General features: G+C 39.3%; 1 protein-coding gene across 4 annotated transcripts in view; it reads right to left on the reverse strand.

Annotated features, from left to right (window-relative positions):
* Nucleotides 1-21,279, reverse strand: part of MBTPS1 (membrane bound transcription factor peptidase, site 1) — a 90,100-nt gene that overhangs the window by 5,022 nt on the left and 63,799 nt on the right. For 3 of the 4 annotated variants that reach the window (XM_003339773.4, XM_056810190.1, XM_056810197.1), the window contains exons 11-21: nucleotides 20,775-20,936; nucleotides 19,700-19,844; nucleotides 17,148-17,336; nucleotides 16,237-16,409; nucleotides 11,428-11,543; nucleotides 9,640-9,796; nucleotides 8,736-8,860; nucleotides 5,967-6,044; nucleotides 3,482-3,622; nucleotides 1,807-1,938; nucleotides 1,066-1,192 (exon numbers count right to left, since the gene is read on the reverse strand). In XM_003339773.4, coding sequence (XP_003339821.4) covers nucleotides 1,066-1,192; nucleotides 1,807-1,938; nucleotides 3,482-3,622; nucleotides 5,967-6,044; nucleotides 8,736-8,860; nucleotides 9,640-9,796; nucleotides 11,428-11,543; nucleotides 16,237-16,409; nucleotides 17,148-17,336; nucleotides 19,700-19,844; nucleotides 20,775-20,936 — 1,545 coding nt within the window. Of the gene's footprint in view, nucleotides 1-1,065; nucleotides 1,193-1,624; nucleotides 1,720-1,806; nucleotides 1,939-3,481; nucleotides 3,623-5,966; nucleotides 6,045-8,735; nucleotides 8,861-9,639; nucleotides 9,797-11,427; nucleotides 11,544-16,236; nucleotides 16,410-17,147; nucleotides 17,337-19,699; nucleotides 19,845-20,774; nucleotides 20,937-21,279 lie in introns of those variants that run through there. The other variant, XR_008914881.1, reaches the window with a different exon arrangement.

Here is a 21,279-nt window from a genome sequence, read left to right on the forward strand (position 1 = left end):
CAAAAATCCCAGCTGACTTGGGTATTTTCAAATTTTGGGAATTTCTCATGGCAACCACTTATTTAGATTTTAAGTCAAAACACTAAAACTATCCTTTACAGTTTGGCCAAAACCTTTACAGGTTGGCATTTACAGTTTTTAACATTCACAGTTTTGGCAACCACATTTTGCCAGGGTAACAGTTATTACTATCTGCTTGGGCTGTACATGGAGAAGTCAAAAAGACCCATGTTCTGGGGGCAGCTGGGTGGCTTAGCAGATTGAGAGCTGGTCTCTCTATTTACTAAACCACCTGCTTGCCCCTAAATCACAAGTTTTAAAACACGTATTAGCTAGATTTAACAAAAGTCTTCATTTTTAATACCAAGAGAGAACTTCTCTTGCAATTAAAAAAATTTTTTTGTTATGAATTTTAGGCATCAACAAACGAGAAGGTGTCAGTATATACAGAAAATAAAATTGTACATGAAAACTTGAATTTCTGCTCTGTACAGTTAGCTTTTTTTACTGTGTGTTAAATGTAATATGGTAGCACCAACACTGTACTGCCTGCTTGTGGCCCCCTTTGAACTTTTTTCTGCCAAGAGATCTATTTTAGAGGGTCTATATCAGGACACTGACTTCAATGAATTACTATAATACATGTCAGAAAGTAAGACTGAATGATCAAATGGTAATGTCCAAAATCTTCCACCCAGCTAAACTGATATTCTTTACTAAATTACTCTTGCTCAAGAGGTTTCAATAGCTCCCTACTGCCAATAGAATAAAATACACACTATTCTGGTTTGACATAGAAAGGCCTTCACAATCTGCCTCAACCACCTTCCTAGCCTGATGCCAGCCCCCCCTACCCTCAATACGCCCACTCTCTCCTCTCAAGTCTGTGCCTCAGACTGGCACTACCCCCCTGGCTGGCCTGCACCCCTCAGCCTACACCCCTCCATCTTAGTTAGCACTCACAGCACTCGCATGAGCTATTAGACAAGAGGTCCTTCCTGATCCTTTTACCCTCTGAAATGAGCCCCCCAAAGGGAAGGGTAGAAGGATGGACACAACACATACCTCGGGGCAGTTTCATTTAGAGGCTGTGGTTTGGCCCAAGACAGGTGAGGGCAAGCAGGAAGAGCTCGGGGTTTTGGATCTCCTAAATGGGCCTCAAGTACCTTTGAATATCGATGCAGATGGTTTCCTGTAGTTCCAACAAACACACACACACACACACATACATATATTACTGCTATTCAAACAGAAGGGTAAAAGTAATTTTCTCCCAGGTTTTCAAATTTCTCTAGTGATGTGGCAGTTACCGTCATGATAAGGACGCTGTCTTGTGAAACTTTTAAGGGTGTGGGCAAGTCTTAACGAGAAAATGTTCCTTTTCAAGGTTATAGATGAATGTGTCAGCAAACCACCCCAATTTTAGTGTTCTATCTGCTACATTCCCACCCCTTCTGTGGGTCAACAACATTGCTGAGAACCCATTTGGAGTCTAGAACTCTGGCAGAGACCCCCATCATGAGGGGATGTTGCTTTTAAGAGGTTGGGTAGTCTAGGTGACTTATTTGCTTAATTACCCTGTTAATAAAAATTGCAAACAAAAAAAATTCAACCCATGAAGTACCTTTGAAACCAATAGTCTGTTCAGATTTTGCGGGCACTTAAAAACTAGCATTGTTGAATACTATGCAGTCAAGAGGACCAGATCAACTTCATCACCTGGTCAGAAGAGAATGTCAACTGCAGAATCCCCAGGTTAAATCAAACCCAATTATTTCTTTCAAGAAGTTACATCTATTCCCTTACCTTCCATCCTTTCTGGGAGAGCAGATCCTGCTCCATTTGGAGGGCGATGCCTATTTTCAGAATGGCTGAGACTTGGAGGTATCACTCCATAAGAAGTATACTGAAGAAGAGAATCCAGAAGCCAAAAGCAATCTGTGGGTAAATTAACAATAATTCAAAGACTTTTTAAGAGAAGAATTTGGGGGGGGAAAAAAAGCATGAAACCTATTAAAAATATTAGGCAAGTGAAGAAGCTACTCTGTAACTGTGCTTACAATGACTACTTCTGCCCATTCCCAAGTATCATTAATGCCAGACTGGCCTTAGCTTCAAGAGTCATAAGGACATAAACTGCCAAGGTCTTTTCTCTCCTCAAAGAGCACTTATGATCATGTGCTCACAGGACTCAAGAGGTCCCAAAGTGAGCTCGTAAAAGCTGACACTGGAAATTTCAGACAAGTCCAATCTTCTCAGGCATATGGAAATTTCTGAAGTCTGTTTCAGGGGAGCTCAACTTTTGAAGAAAAACTGTAGAAATAAGACATTAATCTTTTAATCCAAGTGTCACTTTAACTCCCACTTTTGGTTTTTAAAACAGCCCTATCCCATTGTGAGATTCATAATCATGTCAGAAATTCAACCACATTAAGTTGCTGGCATATCAGGAGTGAGACAGAGCTTTTATTTATGCTTCATAATACAAAGCTAAAATGAAGCTTTTTCTTTTGATGTTTTCTAGTTTGATGCTTTGTATCTTGATACATGCTTCTAAACTTATAAAATTATTTTCAGACAGGGGCTAAAGTCAGCACATTATTAATCTCCCTTTTCCATTGACCAAGGAGTCAAAAGCCCTGGAATTTAACCACAGAAAGCAATTTTCATAAATGAACCTTGTGAAGCTCTCAGCAGGGCAAACATGAATCCTTTTTGATGGAGGAGGACCCTGAAATTCAGAGGTTAAATAACTAACTCCAAGTTAGTATTGGTCCCCAGAGGCATCTTGAGCCCATACCTCCTTACTCCCACTTGAAGAGAAAGACAAGAGAGCTGCCTGCCCAGTACTAATAATCTGCTCCACTCAACAAGATGCCAGGAATGCTAAACACAGGAACCTAGGGGCATTTCCCCAGGATACAGTGAGGAGAGAAGAGAATATGTCTATGCAGCAACAGGGAAGATGAGTTTGCCCCTAGACTTGCATTCCTCTCAATGACAGTCTTTCTGGGGGAATTTTGGACAAGTGAGGCCAGGCTGGTGAGTACAATGCTGTCAAAGTCCTACTCTTCCTTGTGGGGCTTTTGTGATAATATGGGGATTTAGAGGTCTGAGATAGGCCTGGGAGGAGGCATGGGAAAGTACCCATGGCACTCTCTGGGGATGCAGATCTTATTTACAATCCAGATAACAAGGGGAAGCTTGGTGGCACAGTGGCTAGAGACAGGCCTAGAGTCAGGAGGACCTGGGTTTGAATCTGACCCCAATCACTTCCTAGTTGTATAACCCTGAACAAGTCACATAATCCCGTTTGCCCTTCTCTCTCTTTCTCTTGCCCTTCTATCTTAAGAGCTGTTACTAAGACAGAAAGTATGGGTTTAAAAAAAATCCAAACATCAAGATTTAAGATCTGATTATATGAGGATGTCAATAGTTACTAAATCCCATTGTATTTTCAATGACCACAAAAAGCTCTCACCCTTCTGTCGATGACTATCATCCAAGCAGTTAGAGTCTCCATACAGAACTAAGCGGCCTCCACCTTCTGAAGGAATCTGATAAAGTCCCAAAATAGGGACATTTTCAACAACTGCTGTCTCCTGTTTTAAAACTTCCAGACCTAGGGCAACAAGAAAAACACAGCCATTCAACAGAGCCTAAAAAACAAGTGGAAACCTCACACAAAGTATTTTTGTAAGGAAATTTATTATTTTGCAATTGCTACTTGCCATTTAAGAATTCACTCATATCGAGTCACAGATAACTTTGATACCCTAGTAGAAGTGATTAGTTGAATTTTAGCAAGAAGTCAATGTCTTTAATAGCAAATAATTTTAAGTGCATACTAAGTTCCATTTTCTCTTAAATTAATGGTGGAGATTTGGTTCCAATCTCAGAACTCACCTTCTGCTGGTTAAAAAGACCTAAGCTGTCCCTTCTTCTGGGTATGATTAGAGCTGCTGCCTTTTTAAACTGCATCCACAGTGTTATTTTGTGCATGGTGAGAGGCTTATTTGTAGGTAACAGTTTACTTAAAAATTAAAATTAAAAAGTGATCTAAAAAAATACCACCACCACCACAAATCTGGAAGGCACCTTAACAGGCCACCAAAGTCTTTTTATTGTGTTCAGATCACCTTGGATTGAGGGAGAGGCAGCATTCAGAGAAGACACAGCTTCTGCCATTCTGAACTACCTCACCAGGGATCTAACAACTTGTGACGGAACAAATAGGGAAACTACTGCTCAGAACAGAGAAGAGACTCATCCCCCAAATCACATGACTAATTAGGAGCGCTCCAGAACTAGAAGCCCAGACCCATGACAACTAATCCAGTGTGCTGGGCTGTACCACATTGTCTGTCTTCTTTTCTTTTTAAAAACATCTAGTGGTCATTCGTAATGGATGAGTGGAGTTGAAAGAACAATAGTGAAGGGGACAGAATTGGGAAAATGCTATAGGTACTGCACTGCTATTTGTCCTGATTTCAATAGTAGGATGTCATTTCTAATCCAGCTTCTTCTCAGCACCCAAAAGCTGCTGATCAGTTAAGTCAGGCAATAAACATGTGTTAAGGGCCTGCTATGTGCCAGATACTGTGCTAATCAATGAAGATAAAAGACATCAGTCAAAGAGCGCACAGTCTAATAGGAAAGATGACATAAAACCAACTGTACAAACAAGCCACACACAGAATAAATATAAAATAACTAACAGAAGGCAGGCACCAGAATTGCGATGGGGTGGGGAAAGCTGCCTGTAGGTACGGGTTTAGCTGGGACTTAAAGGAAACCAGGGAGGTCAGTAGTCAAAGTGAGAAGAGAGAACATTCTAGGCATGGGGGACAATGAGAGGAAATGCCTGGAACGGAGAGATGGAGGGTCTCTTTCTATGAAACAGCCAGGAGGTTGGGGTCACTGGATACAAAAAGACCAGAAAGGTAGGTGGGCGTAGGCAAGCAAGGGCTTTGAATGCCAAACAGCATTTGTATGTGATCTTGGAGGCAAAAGGGGGCCACTGGAGTTTATTCAGTAGGGGGGAAAGCATGATTAGATCTGTGCTTAAGGAAAATCACTTTAATGGCTAAATGGAGGATGACTGGAGTGGGGAGAGACTTGGTACAGGCTGGCTCAACAACAATAGTCAAGGTGTGAGGTGATAATGAGGACCTCCATCTATGTGGTCAGATGATGGGTCATTTGTCCTTGCCCCTAGGCCATAAGGTATTTAGGCTTTTTTATCTCCTCTGCTTCTGAATGGGTCAGCTGGCTTTCCCATCTGCCCCAAACTAAATCCTTTCATTTGTGTGGTCTCCTTTCATTAGGATGTGAGCCCCTGAAATAGCAGAGATGATTCTGTTTCTATTGTCTCACCAATATTAAGTGAAGTCTGAGGCACACAGCAAGCACATAATAAATACTTTCCCATCCTATCATTGACAGTCTGGTCTTTGCCAAAGGAGTTGAATAACTATTGTCCATCACCACAAGAAGTCACAAATCTGGAGCATGAAGAGACCCTTTGGCAGATCACCTGGTCCAAGCTCCTCATTTTATGTGTGAGGACACTAAGGTCCAAAGAAATTATGAAATGTGCCCACAGTCACAAAGGTAAAAGCTACAGAAGCAGGATTCAAACAAGAATCCCAATCCTAATCCCAAACCTTTCTACTGAACTGTGCTTCCTTTCTTTGTCTCTTATCTCCCCCTAGGTATTCAATTGCATTGATTCTGCAGGCTGGGAATGATTTCAAATCTGAGACAATCAGGTAATCACTTATTCTTGATATAAATTCAGACCGTTAAGCTCCAGGAAGGGAGGGACCATACAGTATTCCTTGTAGCATTTAGCCCAGGACACTGCACCTCATCTAAACCCACTGTAGTAGTTTAATAATGGTCGGTGAAACGAATGAAGAATAAATAAATGGATGTCTCAGAAATCAGATGAATAGCATTCTTACCTTGGTCCTTGAAAGTCTGCGTGATCACAATGCCATCTTCTGGGAACTTTGCAATACTGCACCCTGATGCATAATACACTGAAAAACAATTGTTTAGATTTTTGAAAGGGCAAGCCCATCAACAAATATTCTTTTTTTTAAACCAATAATTATTAATCCAACTGGAAGGTCCAAAAAGGACAGGAAACTAAAATTAATGTGATAAACATCATTATTTCTATAACTGATATAAAATGTAAAAAAAAAAATTAAAATGTGCATATTTAAAAGTGTACATATTATGCTCTGTTGTAGTTTTTCCACTTTTGGAGGAAAATCCTCTTTTCAAATCTTTTAAAAATGTAAAGTCATGCCTATTACCTCATTTAACTCTGATTCAGAATTTACATGCAAAACTCCCCACAATTATCTATTAACATCTAATAACTAGAAGGCACATCTTCTCAGTCTCCTTTGCCAGATCAGACTAGATCTTGCTCTGTAACCATAGGTGTCTCCCAAGGCTCCATCCTGCATCCTGGGTCTTCTCTCTTTTCTCTATATTTCACTTGGGGATCCTATCAGCCTCCATGGATTTAATGATCATTTTTGTGCAGATGCCTTTCAGATCCATTTGTCTAGTTTTCTTTCTCTCATCTCCAATTGGATGTCTCATCAACATTCTTCTAAACCCACTCCATCTCGTAAGTGTTTTGGGCACCTTCAGTAAGTGCCAGTTACCTCCAGGATCAAACCTAAAACTCCTGTTTGACTTCTAAAGCCCTTTATAACTGGCTCTGACCTCTCCAATATTCTCATACCTTATTTCTCCCCATGTGCTATTACTATGTAGTGACTCTGGCTAAGATATTCCCAACTCCAAGAATTTCCACTGGTTGAACTCTATACCTAGAGTCCTTCCTTCCTGCCTTCCTGCCTCAGTAGTTTCCTTCAATTAAGTCATAGTCAGTAACATTTATTAAGCACCTACTATGTTCCAAGCACTGTGCTATGGATAGTACTAGGGATAGAAAAAAGAGACAAAAGATAGTCCTTGATCCCAAGGAGCTCCTAGTCTAATGTAGGAAGTGACAAGCAAACAATTAAGTACAAATGATTGATATATAGAACAACAAAAGAGGGCAGGCACTATAATTAAGAGGAGTTAGGAAAGTGTCTTTGTAGAAAGTGGCATTTCATTTGGAATTTAAAGGAAGCCAGGATGGGGAAAGGAGGAGGAAGTGCATTTCCAGGCATGGGGGACAAACAGAGAAAATGCGCAGAGGAGGAGGATCTTGTTCTTGGAAAAGCCAGGAGGCCAGTGTCACTGGATCTGAAAGGACATGACAGGGAGTATGGTTCAAGAAAATTAGAAGGAGGGGGCCAGGTTTACAAAGAGCTGTGAATGTCAGCTGGAGGATTCTATACTTGATCCTAGAAGTGACAAGGATTCTGTCCTGCAGGCTGATCCACCTCTTCTTGAGGGAGAGGTACTTACTCCGAGGGCAGCCAATTATCTCAGTTTGAGATGACTCGAATTGTTAAGGAGTTCTTCCTTCAAACAAGCCTGAATTGCATTCTCTGCAGGTTTCACCTATTTATTATGCCTCTTTCTAGTCTCTGGAGTCAAGGAGAAGAGATCTAATTCTTCTTCTGTGAGAGCCTTTCAGATACTTCTAGACAGGAATTGTGTCTCCCTAAGTGTCCTCTTCTCCAGACTCAGCATCCTCAGGTCTAACAATTAAATACTCCAATGGTATGTTCTCCAAGTGTTATATTAGTCACCCTCTTCTGAACATGCCTTCGGCTTTGTTCAAAGACTTTTCTCACTGGCCAGGTCAGTAACTGAATAGCACCCCAGATGGGGTCTGAGAATAAAGTATTACCTCCCTTGTTTGGGGAGCTATATCTCTCTTGAAGTCCAGCCTGGATTAAATCTAGCCTCAAGCATATCCTAGCTGTGTGACCCTGGACAAGTCACTTAACCCCCAGTACTTGGCCCATACTACTCTTTTGCCTTGGAACCAGTACACAGTATTGATTCTAAGATGGAAGAAGCTTAAGAGAACATTCATTTCTTTGACCATGATGCCTCATTGTGGGTTCTTGAAGGCCATGCTAGAAAGCAACAAGCCCTGGTGGGCCTTACCAAGATAAAAAGGTTTCAAGAATAGGCCTAGCAAAAACCCACCGAAAGATCTGCTTGAGCTAAGTTAGGAGAGGTTCATTTAAAGGAGGCTGGCCACAAAGTGATGAATATTTTTGGTAAGCAATTACTGCTTAGATATGGGAGGGTTAGGACTTTTGAATTCAGAAAATGTGTTCATACTGATTTCAAATTAGATTCTTTTTCCACAACAGGCTAAGGGGAAACCAATCAAAAGATAAAAGTAAAATGTTCTGGAGAAATTTTTAAAATTCTGGTACTAAAAATTATCTTTGTGGGAAAATTTTTATAAAAATATTGTAAACTTAAGATTTAAAAATTTTGAGAACAAGTAACATCAGAAGAATTTTGTGAATCTTGTGTATTCCAAGTTATTTAGAAGTGTCTCCAAACATCTTGTCAGAAATGATAAGGGGGAAGAATTGTTTGTTGATACAAACTTATAACCAGTATATATAGCATTTCCTTTTAAATTCTTCAGTGGTCCCTTCCATAGGTTTTCTGTTTTTTTGGCAACACATTAATATCTTAAAATCATCAGATCACTGATATCAGATACATTTCTTCAATTCTCATTCGCCATGAAAAACATGCCCTGTTCTAAAACAAAACAAAAGTCTTACTGTCATGGTTGGCCAAGGTAAAATCCCCTTCATACAGGCCATCACTGAATGCCATGCCCCAGACAGAAAGAAGTTCATTTAAAGCTGGAATGTTAGCTCCTCCAGTATCTGGCATCCACCACTGTCTGCAAAGGTAAGAAGGCACGGCCTACTATTACACACACCTCCAAACATTATTGCCTGCATTTGATCATTTCATGATAGAAATAATGTTCTCCTGTCCCAAATTTAAGACATACAGAATTGACCTATAAATAAGCATTCAATCAAAAGCAAATGCTACTGTGTTAACCCTTTTTGTAGATATAAAATGAATGTCAAGTACATAAAAGTAAAATTTTCAAAGAATTAAAATCATTGGTCATTTTAGATTTTCTATGTCTATTTAGCCTAGAAAGGAAAAAGGAACCTTACTAGAAACATATAAGCAGCCATGTGCTTGACCCATTAAGAAAAAAAAAGTCAGAAAATCAGGGGACATTAATCATATTATGAAAGGTCTTTAATTACAAATGAATATACTACTGGGACTCTAAAAAGCAGCTCTTTTAGCACATTTATGGTTTTGCAGATCATTAACTGATGGATAGAAAAGAGGAATGGACAAATCTACAAGTGTTAGGAGTCACCAAATGATCCTTTCGAAATTATGATAAAGTGTCTCTATGAGTACTATTTGAAAAAAAGATTTACTTTACAAAAACAAACCTGATGTGTAACATTAGGGAGGTATGCTTTTAACTTCCCTTGCTAAAGCAGTTCCTAAAATATTTTCCAGGCTAATCATCAGGCTTAATACATAATAATAAAATAATAAAAATAATCATTGCTTTGCTACTCCTGAGTTAAAATGAATACTAAATACTGTCAAACTTGCTTCCCAAGTGCCAGCTCACAGCAGTACCTTGTATTTTCATCATAAAACTTGACTTTTCTCATTACTGAAGTGTTGTACCAGTCACTGAATACAATAAGTGAAAGACCATTGTCAATGTCCCTCCTCAACTTGCTGATTTCTTCTGGAAAGTATTCTTCTTCACTGTCAACCATCAGGAGGGTTCCTGAGTAAACAACATTTTCACATTTTGGAATTAGTACAATACAGAGTAGAACATAAGAAGCAGAATATAAAAAACCCTTTGAGGGCAAAGACTATTTTCATTCTCATCTTTGTATATGCAGCATACAAAATGCCTTATACACATTTTGCATTTAATTAATATGCATAGAAGGTAGAATCATCTTTGGGTGCAACAGTTTCAGAAACATAGTAAAGAACTGGTCGGGAAAACCCCCAAATGTATTTATAGTTCTTATTTGTTCTGTTCATTTCTCTGCCTATGTGATGTTCAGAGGGAAAATTAAAGGACCAAAAATGTTTAGATTTTGCTCTTTTCTTTTTTTTAACTTTTGAAGAATGGTACAAAGAATGCTTTTTCATGGAGGAATGTGTTTTGGTATATTGTGCCTGGAGTACTGCATAGGCAGCTGGGTTGAATGTAAAGAGCTATGAGCTTAAGAGTCATAATTAATCAACCCATCAATAAGCATTTGTTAAAACACTAACCGTGTACTGGACCAGATGTGGCAGGGATAGGAGATAGTTGGCTTTGGAGATTCTAACAAGTGGTCCTGAGGGAGAGTGTGCCAGGAATTGGGGAGTAGCCTATGGAAAGCAATAGAGGCAATGAAGAATAGTGGAGGTAGAAAGAGCCAGGTTGTAAAAGTCAAATAAATGGTTGTGATCTAAGAGGTAACAAAAGGAGCCACTGCAGTTTAGTGAGTAGTAGGGGGATGGGGGTAGGGTGGGGTACAGGGGCTGATAGCTGAGTGGAAGAACAACTATGATGAAGAGACTTGAGGCAGTGAGAGACCCCCCAGGATGGTTTCTTCAATAGAGCAGGCAAGAAGGGACAAATGCCTGAGCCGGGACTGTGTGAGTGTAGAAGGGGATGCATGTAAGAGATGTTGTGGAGGAAGCCACAATGAGGTGAGTCCATGTGTGAGTTGAGAACAAAAGTTAAGAAAGGAGAAATAGGAGAAAATTCTTGGGGAAAGAGAATAAGTTTTGTTTGGGATAGAAAGTGTTTTAAGTGCCTCCAGGGCATCCAATGCAGTTAGTGATACAAGACTAGAACTAGATGAAAACAAAGCCTAGTCTGGAGATAAAGATCTGGGAATCACCTACATGGAGATAGTGACTGAGGAGGTCACCAAGTGATGAAAAGAGAGAATGAGGTTCTAGGCAGAGCCCTGTGGGCAGGGCACTATAAAGATCCACAAAAGAAAACTGAGAAGGACCCTGTCCCTCAAATTCAGAAAGCAGAGAGTATGCAAGAGGAGGCAATTAACAGTGTAGAAGGGCAGAGAAAGGTTAAGAAGGAGAATGGAGAAGAGGTCACTGGGTCTGGCACTTCAAAGATCCCTGATAATCCTAGACAGCATCCAAGGCCAGATCTGCATACTTAGTTTCTTTAATCTGTAGCTTCTTCACACAACAGAGGGATAATAAATATGTACTTCCTAGTCAAATGAGATATTTCATGTACAACAAGTTGGAACCAACCATATAGCATTGTCTGTGAGTTATCCTCTTATCTTGCTTTCATCCATAATCAACTATGAATACATTTAACAAACCGTAAAATGAGGCAGGATGAAAAAAAGAACAAAAAGACTTATTCACACTCACCATACTGACTGGCATCAAAACATGTGAAGGGTGAGCCAAGAACTTCAACAAAATAACCCATACTTCTCAGATGCTGGTACATGTCCCTGAAGTTGGTGTGGATGTGGTCCCCATTCCTGAGAAAAGGAAAGCAACAATCTTTACTCAAACTGTATCCAGAGAATCAAACAACTGACATGTTCTTTAATATTTAGTCACATTTTATTTCTTGAACAGCTTCTTTCTTAACACACAGGGCTCTGACTTGATTAGGGGATCAGGTAGAACTTCCAACCAGGTCCTGGAATACAATCAGTATACCACCATGCCCATGTCACAGAACCACAGAATTTCAGAATTATAAAGGTTCAAAGAACCTTAAAATGACAGGAGCCAAAAACCAACAGCAAAATGGAGTGAGGAGGCTTTCCTGTTAAACACAATTTGGAAGGTAGACAGAGAGAGTTGATTGTCATGGGATAAGGGGAAACTGGAAGCAAAACTACACACAGAGGAGTGCTGGCTGACCACCCTCACCTACCGCTCCAGGTTTTGTGATTGATCATAAGCCAACTTAAGGATCCCAGAACTTGGGCTACACCAACAAAAGAGCATCTCAGATCCCATCCCTTGAAGTCCTAGGTCCTGGCACCAGCCCAGTGAGGCTCAGAATTCCATAGCACTGGGCCCTTTCAAGCCTGCACTGCTGTGGTGAAGACCTAGCCCCAGGGCAAAATAGCTCACACAGTGCTGAGCCTTATAAGCCAGCAGCAGAGGAGACAAAATCATCAGCTTTCAGAATTCCCAGTCCACAGGCAGAAAAAGTCTGGGAAAATAAGCAAAAAGAAAAACAAACGCTTAACCCTAAAAACATTCTATGGCAACAAAGAGCAAAGCACACCATCAAAAAGGAGATGGTGAGATCCAACCAACCACATGGAAAACTTCAAAGAAAAATGGAAATTGATCTTGGTGCTAAAAGAACTGAAAAAGGAATTCAAAAATCAAATAAGACAGGTTGAAGAAAAATGGGAAAAAGAAATGAAAGTAATGCAAAAAGAAAATAACAGCTTTAAAAGCAAAATTGGTCAGCTGGAAAAAGAGGCACAAAAAACAATGAAGAAGGATTTTTTTTAAAAAACAGAATTAATCTACTGGAAAAAGAGGCAAAAGAAATCCAAATGAGGAAAAGAGTGCCTTGGAAAAAGTAAAATGGACCAAATGAAAAAGGAGAGTCAAAAGGTCATGAAAGAAATCCAGTTTTTAAAAATCAGAATTGGGCAAACAGAAGCTATTGACTTCATAAGACATTAAGAAACAATAACACAAAATCAAAACAATGAAAAAACAGAAGAAAATATGAAATATCTCATTGAAAAAATAACTGACCTGGAGAGACAATTTAAGACTTATTGAAATACCTGAAAGTCATGACCAAAAAAACAAAAAACAAAACCAAAGCCTAGACATCATATTACAAGAAATTATCCAAGAAAACTGCCCTGATATTCTTGGACAAGAGGGTAAAATAGACACTGAAAGAATCCACAGATCACCTTCTGCAATAAATCTCCAAATGACCTGTAATAAATTTCCAAATGACAACTCCCAGGAATGTTGAAGCCAAGGTCAAGAGCTCCCAGACCAGGGAGAAAATACTGCAAGCAGCCAGAAAGAAATAATTCAGATATCATGGAGCCCCAGTCAGGATGACATAGGATCTGGCAGCTTCCACATTGAAGGATCAGAAGACTTGGAATATGATGTTCTGGAAGGCAAGGTAACTGGGTTTATAACCAAGGATCACTCACCCATCAAAATTAACTATATACTTTCAGAGGAAAGTATGGTCATTTAATAAAATAGAAGATTTCCAAGCATTCCTGTAGAAAAGACCAGACTTAAATACAAAGTTTGATATTCAAATAAAAACATCCTGCCTCTGCCTAAACACCTTCAGTGATAGGGAACTCACTACTTCTTGTAGGGCAGTCTATTTTGAGAGTGCTTTGATAGTGCAAAAGGTCTTCCTAAATGTACTCTCTCATCAATTCCCTGAAATTCTCAGTCCCTGGGTCCTAATTTTCCCTTTAGTAGCCCAAGAAAATAACTTTAATCTTTACTTCATATGATAATCCTTCCAATATTTGAAGTCAGGGACTATGTCCTTTTTACAACACTGTTACTCTGAGCTAGATACAAAAGACCAATAGAAGAATGTTATACAACATGGTAAAGTGGGGTTGTAGATCAGGTGGGTATAAGGAATACTTTGAAGAAGTCTCTGAAGCAGAGAGCCAACTGTGCCTGGCAGAGCCTGGCCATTGGGCAGAAAGTGATAAGCAACAGAAAATATCCCCTCCCATTTTCCCAGCCCTTGCAAAACATAGAAACACTATGTAGGTAATATCCTGTGCACAGACACATAAGCAAAGTTGTATATGTTAATTACTCTAAATGTATGTGGGCACACATACACACACATGTGCTCCAGGCCCTTAACATAAAAGATATAAGCCATGCAGATTTCTGGCAATAGCTGCATAGAAGGAAGGAATAGGATACAATCGGAACCGGTAGAGAGAACACCTACATCAGTAAGATCATCGATCCATCACAGCACTGAGGTATTAAAATATGTGTATGTTAGAGATATGCAGCATCTATAGAATATAATACCCAGAAATCCTAGTTTCTTTCTCCTTCTCTGGAAAAACAGGAAGAGGAGGTGAAGGAGAAAGATCAAATGAAGACTCAGATGAGAAAACTTGTAGAAAGCACCTTACCATGGGCTTAAAGCACTATATAAATGCTAGTTATTAAGTCAGTCAGCCAATAAACATTTATCAAGTGTCTGTGATAACCTGGGGGTGGTGAGGTGGTGGTGGAGAAGAAAGAAGAAAAAGAAACCAGTCCCTACCTTCAAGGAGCTTACAATCTATGGAAGGAAGACAACACAAAAGGCAACTAGAAATTCAGGGAGGTGGGAGGAGGTGCTCAAAGCCAGGGTATAATGGAGAACTCAAAGGAAGGCAGCCAAGTGAAATGAGAGAGCCTGGCCTGGGTGCCCTCCTTAAAGGGGTGGTTGGGGAACAAAGGGTGTTTTAGTTGTTACTGTTAATGAGTCAGAGCAAAGGGGCCGCAATTCCCCTCAGCAAAAAGACAGAAAGCAGTTTCCTCTCATCCTACTTATTCATTCCAACAGTTCCTTTTCTCCTTAGCCTTCATGGGATAGCTAAAAGGCCACTGTCTGGTAATGCTAGAGGGAAGACTGATACTCTGCATAGGGATCTCTGAGGTTCCCTTCTACCCTAAGATTCAAATCAAGACAAGCCAAACATTCTATATGAAAATAGTAGCTGGGACAAAAAGAACCCTAAATGCTAGAAACCCCACTGTGTTACTTAGAGACATCTTTATATTAGTAATTGTTTTATTTGTATTTTTGATACTTTTTAACAGTATACGGTTTAAAAAAAAAAGAGTTATATCATCAGAATTTTCTGAGAACAAGATGAATCTCACAGTTCAAGGATAGTATGAAGTCAAGAGAAGATGGAATTGTGTTTAAAATTAAATTGTATTTGCTAATTAAAATAACAACTACATTTCTGATTTCTTTTTTCTTTGGAAGCAGGAAAGTAGCATTTATAATTTGTCAAGGAGAGACAAAAAGCAGAAACTAAAAAAGTTTCCATTCTGTTGTGTGGAAGTCAAATTCTTCAATCATATTTTGTGTCTATTATAAAAATTTAAGTTCATTTTTGGACAGCTAAATTACTAACATCATTAAATTACTGTTAATTAAGCATCTAAGGAAAAGCTGACCATTCTGCTCTGATCACTCCATTAACAACTTGCATTCCCTCCAAGCTTCCTGCATCTCTACTGATGTCACAGAGCAACAAAGTGATAAGATTGTGCTTATAGCAGGATCTCTGTTCCCTAATGAAGCTTGTTATAATTGCCATTATCATCAAACCAAAGTCCTATTTACTGATATTTGGGTTTATGTTAAAGGAAATTTTTTTATCAAGTTCTTGGTAAGGACTATCTAAAGACCATTAAGTTGATGTCAGAATTATCAATGAGGCACAAATTTATATTTGCTAATTCCCATGGGTCACTGTATATACTACTCAGAGACCTCTCATTCAGAAATTTCCTTTTCCCAAATTCTGAAAAATCTTTTCCAAAGAAATACACATATTCTCTCTTCTATTCCGCCTTCCCCTTTCCCTCCTCTCTTTCTCTTTTCTCTCTTATCCCTTCTCTTCCATCTGTCTATTTGCCTGTTTCTCTCCTCATTTTAAAAGAACAAAATTACCAATTGAGAAAAGAGAGTCTTATAAATTCCAAAGGCAGCTTTTAAATGGTAGGAAATAACCCCAATTTCTTTTTACTCTCCTTCATAAGATGAGGATCCCACTTAAAAACTGGATAAGTGGGGGGTAACCAGGATAGAGAGCCAAGAGGTCCTGAGTTCAAATCTTGCCTCAGATACTGCTTAGCTGTGTGATCCTGGGTATGTTACTTAAGTGCTGCCCAGCTTTTACTGCTCTTCTGCCTTAGAACCAATGCATAGTATTGACTCTTAAGAAGGAAGGTAAAAGTTTTAAAAAACAAACAAAAAACAGCACAAGTACTAAACAAAAGAAATCTTATCTGAGACCTGCCCCCACTCCCACCCCCACTATATGTCCCACAGGGATAGCCAGGAAATGTCACCTCCTAAAGTCAAAATAATAACCACTAGAAAATAAAACTTATTATTGTAAGATAGGAGTTACCAAGACTCTCAATTTGTGTTTCTACTTGGTAGATGCCTACCAATCCAAAGGGTCATTTTTCATCCTCAAATTATCCCTGGGGAAGTATCCTGGTGGATAGCGGAGATTGTGATACTGATCCCAGAGGACTCTCTTGCTTCGAGGAGGAGTAGGAATGATCTTCACCTTAATTGGCAGCTTCACAGTTGATGTCTGTTCTGCACCATTTTTAGACTGAAAAGAAAGAAGCCTGAAATAACCTTTTCCAAGAAGAAAGAATGAAATTTTACTGGTTTTAGAAGTTATAATTTAATGGAGTCTCAGTGTGATTTTCCAATTTAACCCCAAAATTTGAAGACAATTTCTAGTACAACCAAAAACAGAAAAGCCCTTGGGTTACTGTTCTAGTTAATTCCATGGAAAACACTTTTGGGTTCAGGGCTCAGATTTTACATTTAATTTAATGCACCTGAAGCCCCATTATATTTAGGTACAGGCCAGCATTGGCAAAGTATTGCCATGCATGCTGAGCTGGCACTGGAGGAAGCTGTTCCATTCCCCTTCTCTCCAGCACCAGAGGATATTTTTTTTGCATGCCCCGCCCCTCTGTCCAGCCACCTAAAGGGAGCACTTCCTCCCTTCCCTCTCTGGGGTGATGCTGGGGAATTCATAGGCAGCTTGAAGTTGCAGTTTGGGCATGTAAACTTGAAAACATTCGTCAATGCTGGTATAGGCTGAAAAACCAGGCATTATAGGGCAGCTTACTACTTGTCAACTTTCTAAAGCTATGTAAAATTGTCTAAACTCAAGAAACCTTCAAGTCTCAAATTCCACAGCCTCTAAGCCTAGTAAAATCTATTCCATTTTAAATCCATTGCCTAGAAATTAGTCTGCCTTGCCATTTTCAATCAGGAAAATACAAAAAACTTAAGATGGAGAAGAATCTTGACTCCTTTTGGGTCCAAAACTTACTTCAATTTCTGCAGGAGAGGACACTGTGATCATGACATGACCTTGTGCGATGCCTTCCCAAGAGGCTGCTTTCTTTGTTACAGAAATGGAGATGGCGAGATACCCTGACCAAGGCCACAGGACTGAGGAGTATGAAAAAGCAACTTCAATATTATCTCCATTCTGGGGTAAATAGGGCTGCCAATCAGGCTGGAGACAAAAGAGAAAGAATATTGGAGGTGCAGGAACATTTATCTAGATAGGTGAAACGAATTCAAATTCCCAAGTTAACTAAAAAAATTCACTGTCTGATCTTTCTTCTTTGGGGGGGGGGGAAGGGGGAGAGTGAGAATGATACATTTTTTAAATTAAAAGGAACTGAGAATTGGTGACATAGGATATGAATTCCTATGGTACCCAGGAGTGTTATGTGACACATTACCAACCAGAAAGGCTATATGAGGCTTTTGAAAACATCTATGCTCTTTGATTCCCTTAAAAGTCTAAAGGGAAACAGCAAAGGAAGTACAAAAGAAAAATAAGTTGAAGAAAGATAAATTAACTTGAATTTGACCTTTTTTTGGCTCCTTAAAAATTACTTTATTAACTTTTTTTTTCAATTACCACATCTATTCTCTCTCCTCACTTCCCCAACCCATCGCCCCTTGAACAGAAAGAATAAAAGAAAAAAACCCTCAAAACATTTGTATAGCCAATAAAAACAAATTCCTGTATTGGCTGTGCTCAAAAAACGTCTCTTCTGACCTTAAGTTCATCTCCTCTAGGTCAGGAGGTGAGAAGGATGCTTCCTCGTGGATCCTCTGGAAATGGAGTGGGTGGGGGGAATCATAGCATTAATCAGAGTGTTTAAGTCTTTCAACCTTGTTTGCCTTTGTAAACAAGCTATTATATAAACTGTCTCCAGGTTCTACTACTGTCACTCTGTATCAGTTCACACAATTTTTTGAAACTGTTCCCTTTATCATTTCTTATAGCACAATAAGAGTACATTGCACTCATAAAGTATAATTTGTGCAATCTTTCCCAAGTGATTCTTTGCACTGTTCTTTGTCACTTTCAAAAAAAAAGCCACAACAAATATTCTAGAGGTCCTTTTCCTTTGTCTTTGACCTCTTTTGGGGAAAGGTCCTAGAAGAAATACTACCAAGTCAAAAGGTATACAGTTTGGTGATTTGGGAGTTACAGCTGCAAATTGCCTACCAGAACTGCTGAACTCATTCAGAACTTCCCTTCCAGTGGTATTAATGAGCCCATTAATTAGCCCCTCCAACATTAGTCATTTTTGTCATCTTTGACAATCTGATGTATATGAAGGAGGCTGAATCTCTCTGATGTTTTAATTTTCATTTCTCTAAATATTAGTGATTTGGCACATTTTTAAAATATGGCTATTGATACCTGAATTTCTTCTTTTGAAAACAGTCTGTTCAAAGCCTTTGACCATTTACCAACTAACAACTGGCTTTTACACTAATGAATTACCTTATAGCTTGGAAATGAGACTTTTTTTCAGAAAGACTTATTGTAAATACCGCCCAGTAATTTTCTTCTAACTTTAAAATTACACTGGTTTTGTTTGTGAGAAACTTTCTAATTGCATGTAACCCAAAATATCCATTTTAATATTTGGTAATCTTCCTCACTATCTCTGGGATGGTCATGAATTCTTCCCTTATCCACAGATAGAAAAAGCTATTTTCCCCTTCTCCTGATTTATGCTATCCAAGGGAAATGTCCTGGTGGAGTTTATCTTGCTATGTGATGTGAGAGGCTTGTTTGACCAAATTGTGAAAGTTTTTTTCCCCAGGTTTCCTTTTTCCAACATGCTTTTAACTGTCCTAAGAGGAATTAAAGACCTAGGATGTCATGGCATAGGGTCCCCCTCATACAATTTATGAATTAATTGATGATCTTTGAGAACTACTATATTCAACAATCAACCAGATCATCATGAGTTTCAAAGACTTAGGCTGATCTTCATATGACAAACACACAGTCCTCTAACAGGTATAGTAGGCACTGGAAGCCTTTTCAATGTTGTAGGACCCATCAGTCATTGAGAACTCAAAGTTACAGCCATGCCATAATGAGCCATCAAAGTAAGGCATCAGTGCTGAGAATTCAGAATATATTCATGAAATGGCTACAGTTTGAAACATTCAATTCAATGAACATTTATTTAAGGGGACATACATCACATTCATGGTCTTGAGCTGAGCCCTGAAGACGCAGAGACAAAAAGTTTATCTCTGCCCTCAAGAAGCTTATGATGTAATGGAGGAAATTGCACACATGTTCATTTGGGAGCAGATGGACAGCAGGGAAAAGCATCACATGCAAAGATGAAGAGTCAAGTATAATTCAATGAGTCAACATAAAACCCATGATATTACTAGGAAAGAGCACCAATAACTTGGTTAGTACTCTCACTCAGATCTCCAGGTAGTGGCTAACATGACAAGAACTAAACATCATCAGTAGAACCTAATGCCCACAGATGCTTGATAACATAAAGATTTAATCACAATCAAAGCAGAAAAAAAAGAGCTTACCTTGTCTACAATCCTCCCAGTGACCCCCATGCCATTGAGTATGGTGACATTGACTATGGTTGGCATCCCTCCATAGTAGATGGGCTGGGAGCAATAAGGCCACATGTAGGGACACTCGGTCAGGTCGATGTAGCTAGGACTCAAACTGAAAACAAACAATACACTATTAAGAATGATGGGGGGATGGAGGTCAGAGAAGTCTTGACCCATGAACTTATGGCATATGGAACTCCTAAAGCAGCCATCTCCTCCATTGTGGCAGACTGATAAGATGGTAACTCTGCCTAAGACACTAAGTGGTCATGTGATCTCACAGTGTCATAGACAGGAGATGCCAGCACCCAGGCCTTCCTGCCTCCACAGTTGGCCATGCTGCCCTCTCTCACCTACACTTCCTTCCTTCACAATTTGGCTCCCCAAGGGCAGGGATCATGATTTTGCCTTTCTATGTATCCCTAGCTCTTAACCAATAAATACCTGGCATATAGCAAGTATCTTAATAGACACTGACTATTAAGATAAGAATGAAAAATGCCACAGCAAACAAATGAACATGATGTGCACTTCCTTTACAGTCCTCAAGATGAATCACTGATCTGCCATAATTTTTAAATGGCATCAGTAAAAGATAATCCATGTGGCTTAAAAGGCAGTGATAAGGTAATCTCAGTTTCACTACCTATAGAATCAAAGTACTGCCTCACAAATCCTTGGAAATAACCAGAACTTATAAAACGTTATACCTACTACCCCAAATTTATTTAGAAATATGCCAACAAATTATTAACTGTTTTAAATAAAAAAGGTTTATAAATACTAAGTACTCTTGTACACTACCCCCAAAAGAATTCAGCTAAAATACTAGCACTATTTGTCACTTATGGTATTTTAAAAATAAAATCAAAGCTACTCATTCACATACAGTAAAAGCTGCCAGTCACCCATCAGCTCTAATGTTTCCCCCGCACCTAAGATGTCAACTGACACAAATATTGTCATTTATGTGTGTATATCACACAAAGAGACAGACTGTCTGTCTATCATCCCCACAGAAAGTTGCAGAAGAGAAACTGACCTTGCCTGTGGCTTGTAGCTATTGAGGATCTGATAGGCTCTCAGCAGGTCCAGTTTGCCATGACCCTGCTCAAACATATTGACCCCAGGAAGTCGTCGGGCTGATGCAATCAAGGCCTGCTTCATACTTGCTGGATTCACCATTTCACGCTTCTGGACAGTACTGAAAAATCACACACTGACTTATGGTTTTCTCTTGGTGGTCAGACATGCCCTAATTAGCCTGACGATGCAAATCTGTGACCCATAATTGAGCTTTCTTTAGAGTACAGCAGGGGTTTCTTGGACCAAGTATAAAGGAAGTAGGCACTAAAAGAAGTGGAGTGTGCCTAGAGTTTGGGGAATAGCAAACAACTTGCTATAAAGCAAGTGTTCATTTTGAAAATACTTAATTGTAGTATTACAAATAAGAATTCCACACCCTTTCCCAAGAAATTAAAATCTCTAACAGCTAAATGTTCCAACTTGATGACCACCAACTACTCAGCCTATTGGGGGTTCAAAAG

This window comes from Monodelphis domestica, chromosome 1 (assembly GCF_027887165.1).
Source record: "Monodelphis domestica isolate mMonDom1 chromosome 1, mMonDom1.pri, whole genome shotgun sequence".
In the NCBI taxonomy this organism is placed as follows: domain Eukaryota; kingdom Metazoa; phylum Chordata; class Mammalia; order Didelphimorphia; family Didelphidae; genus Monodelphis; species Monodelphis domestica.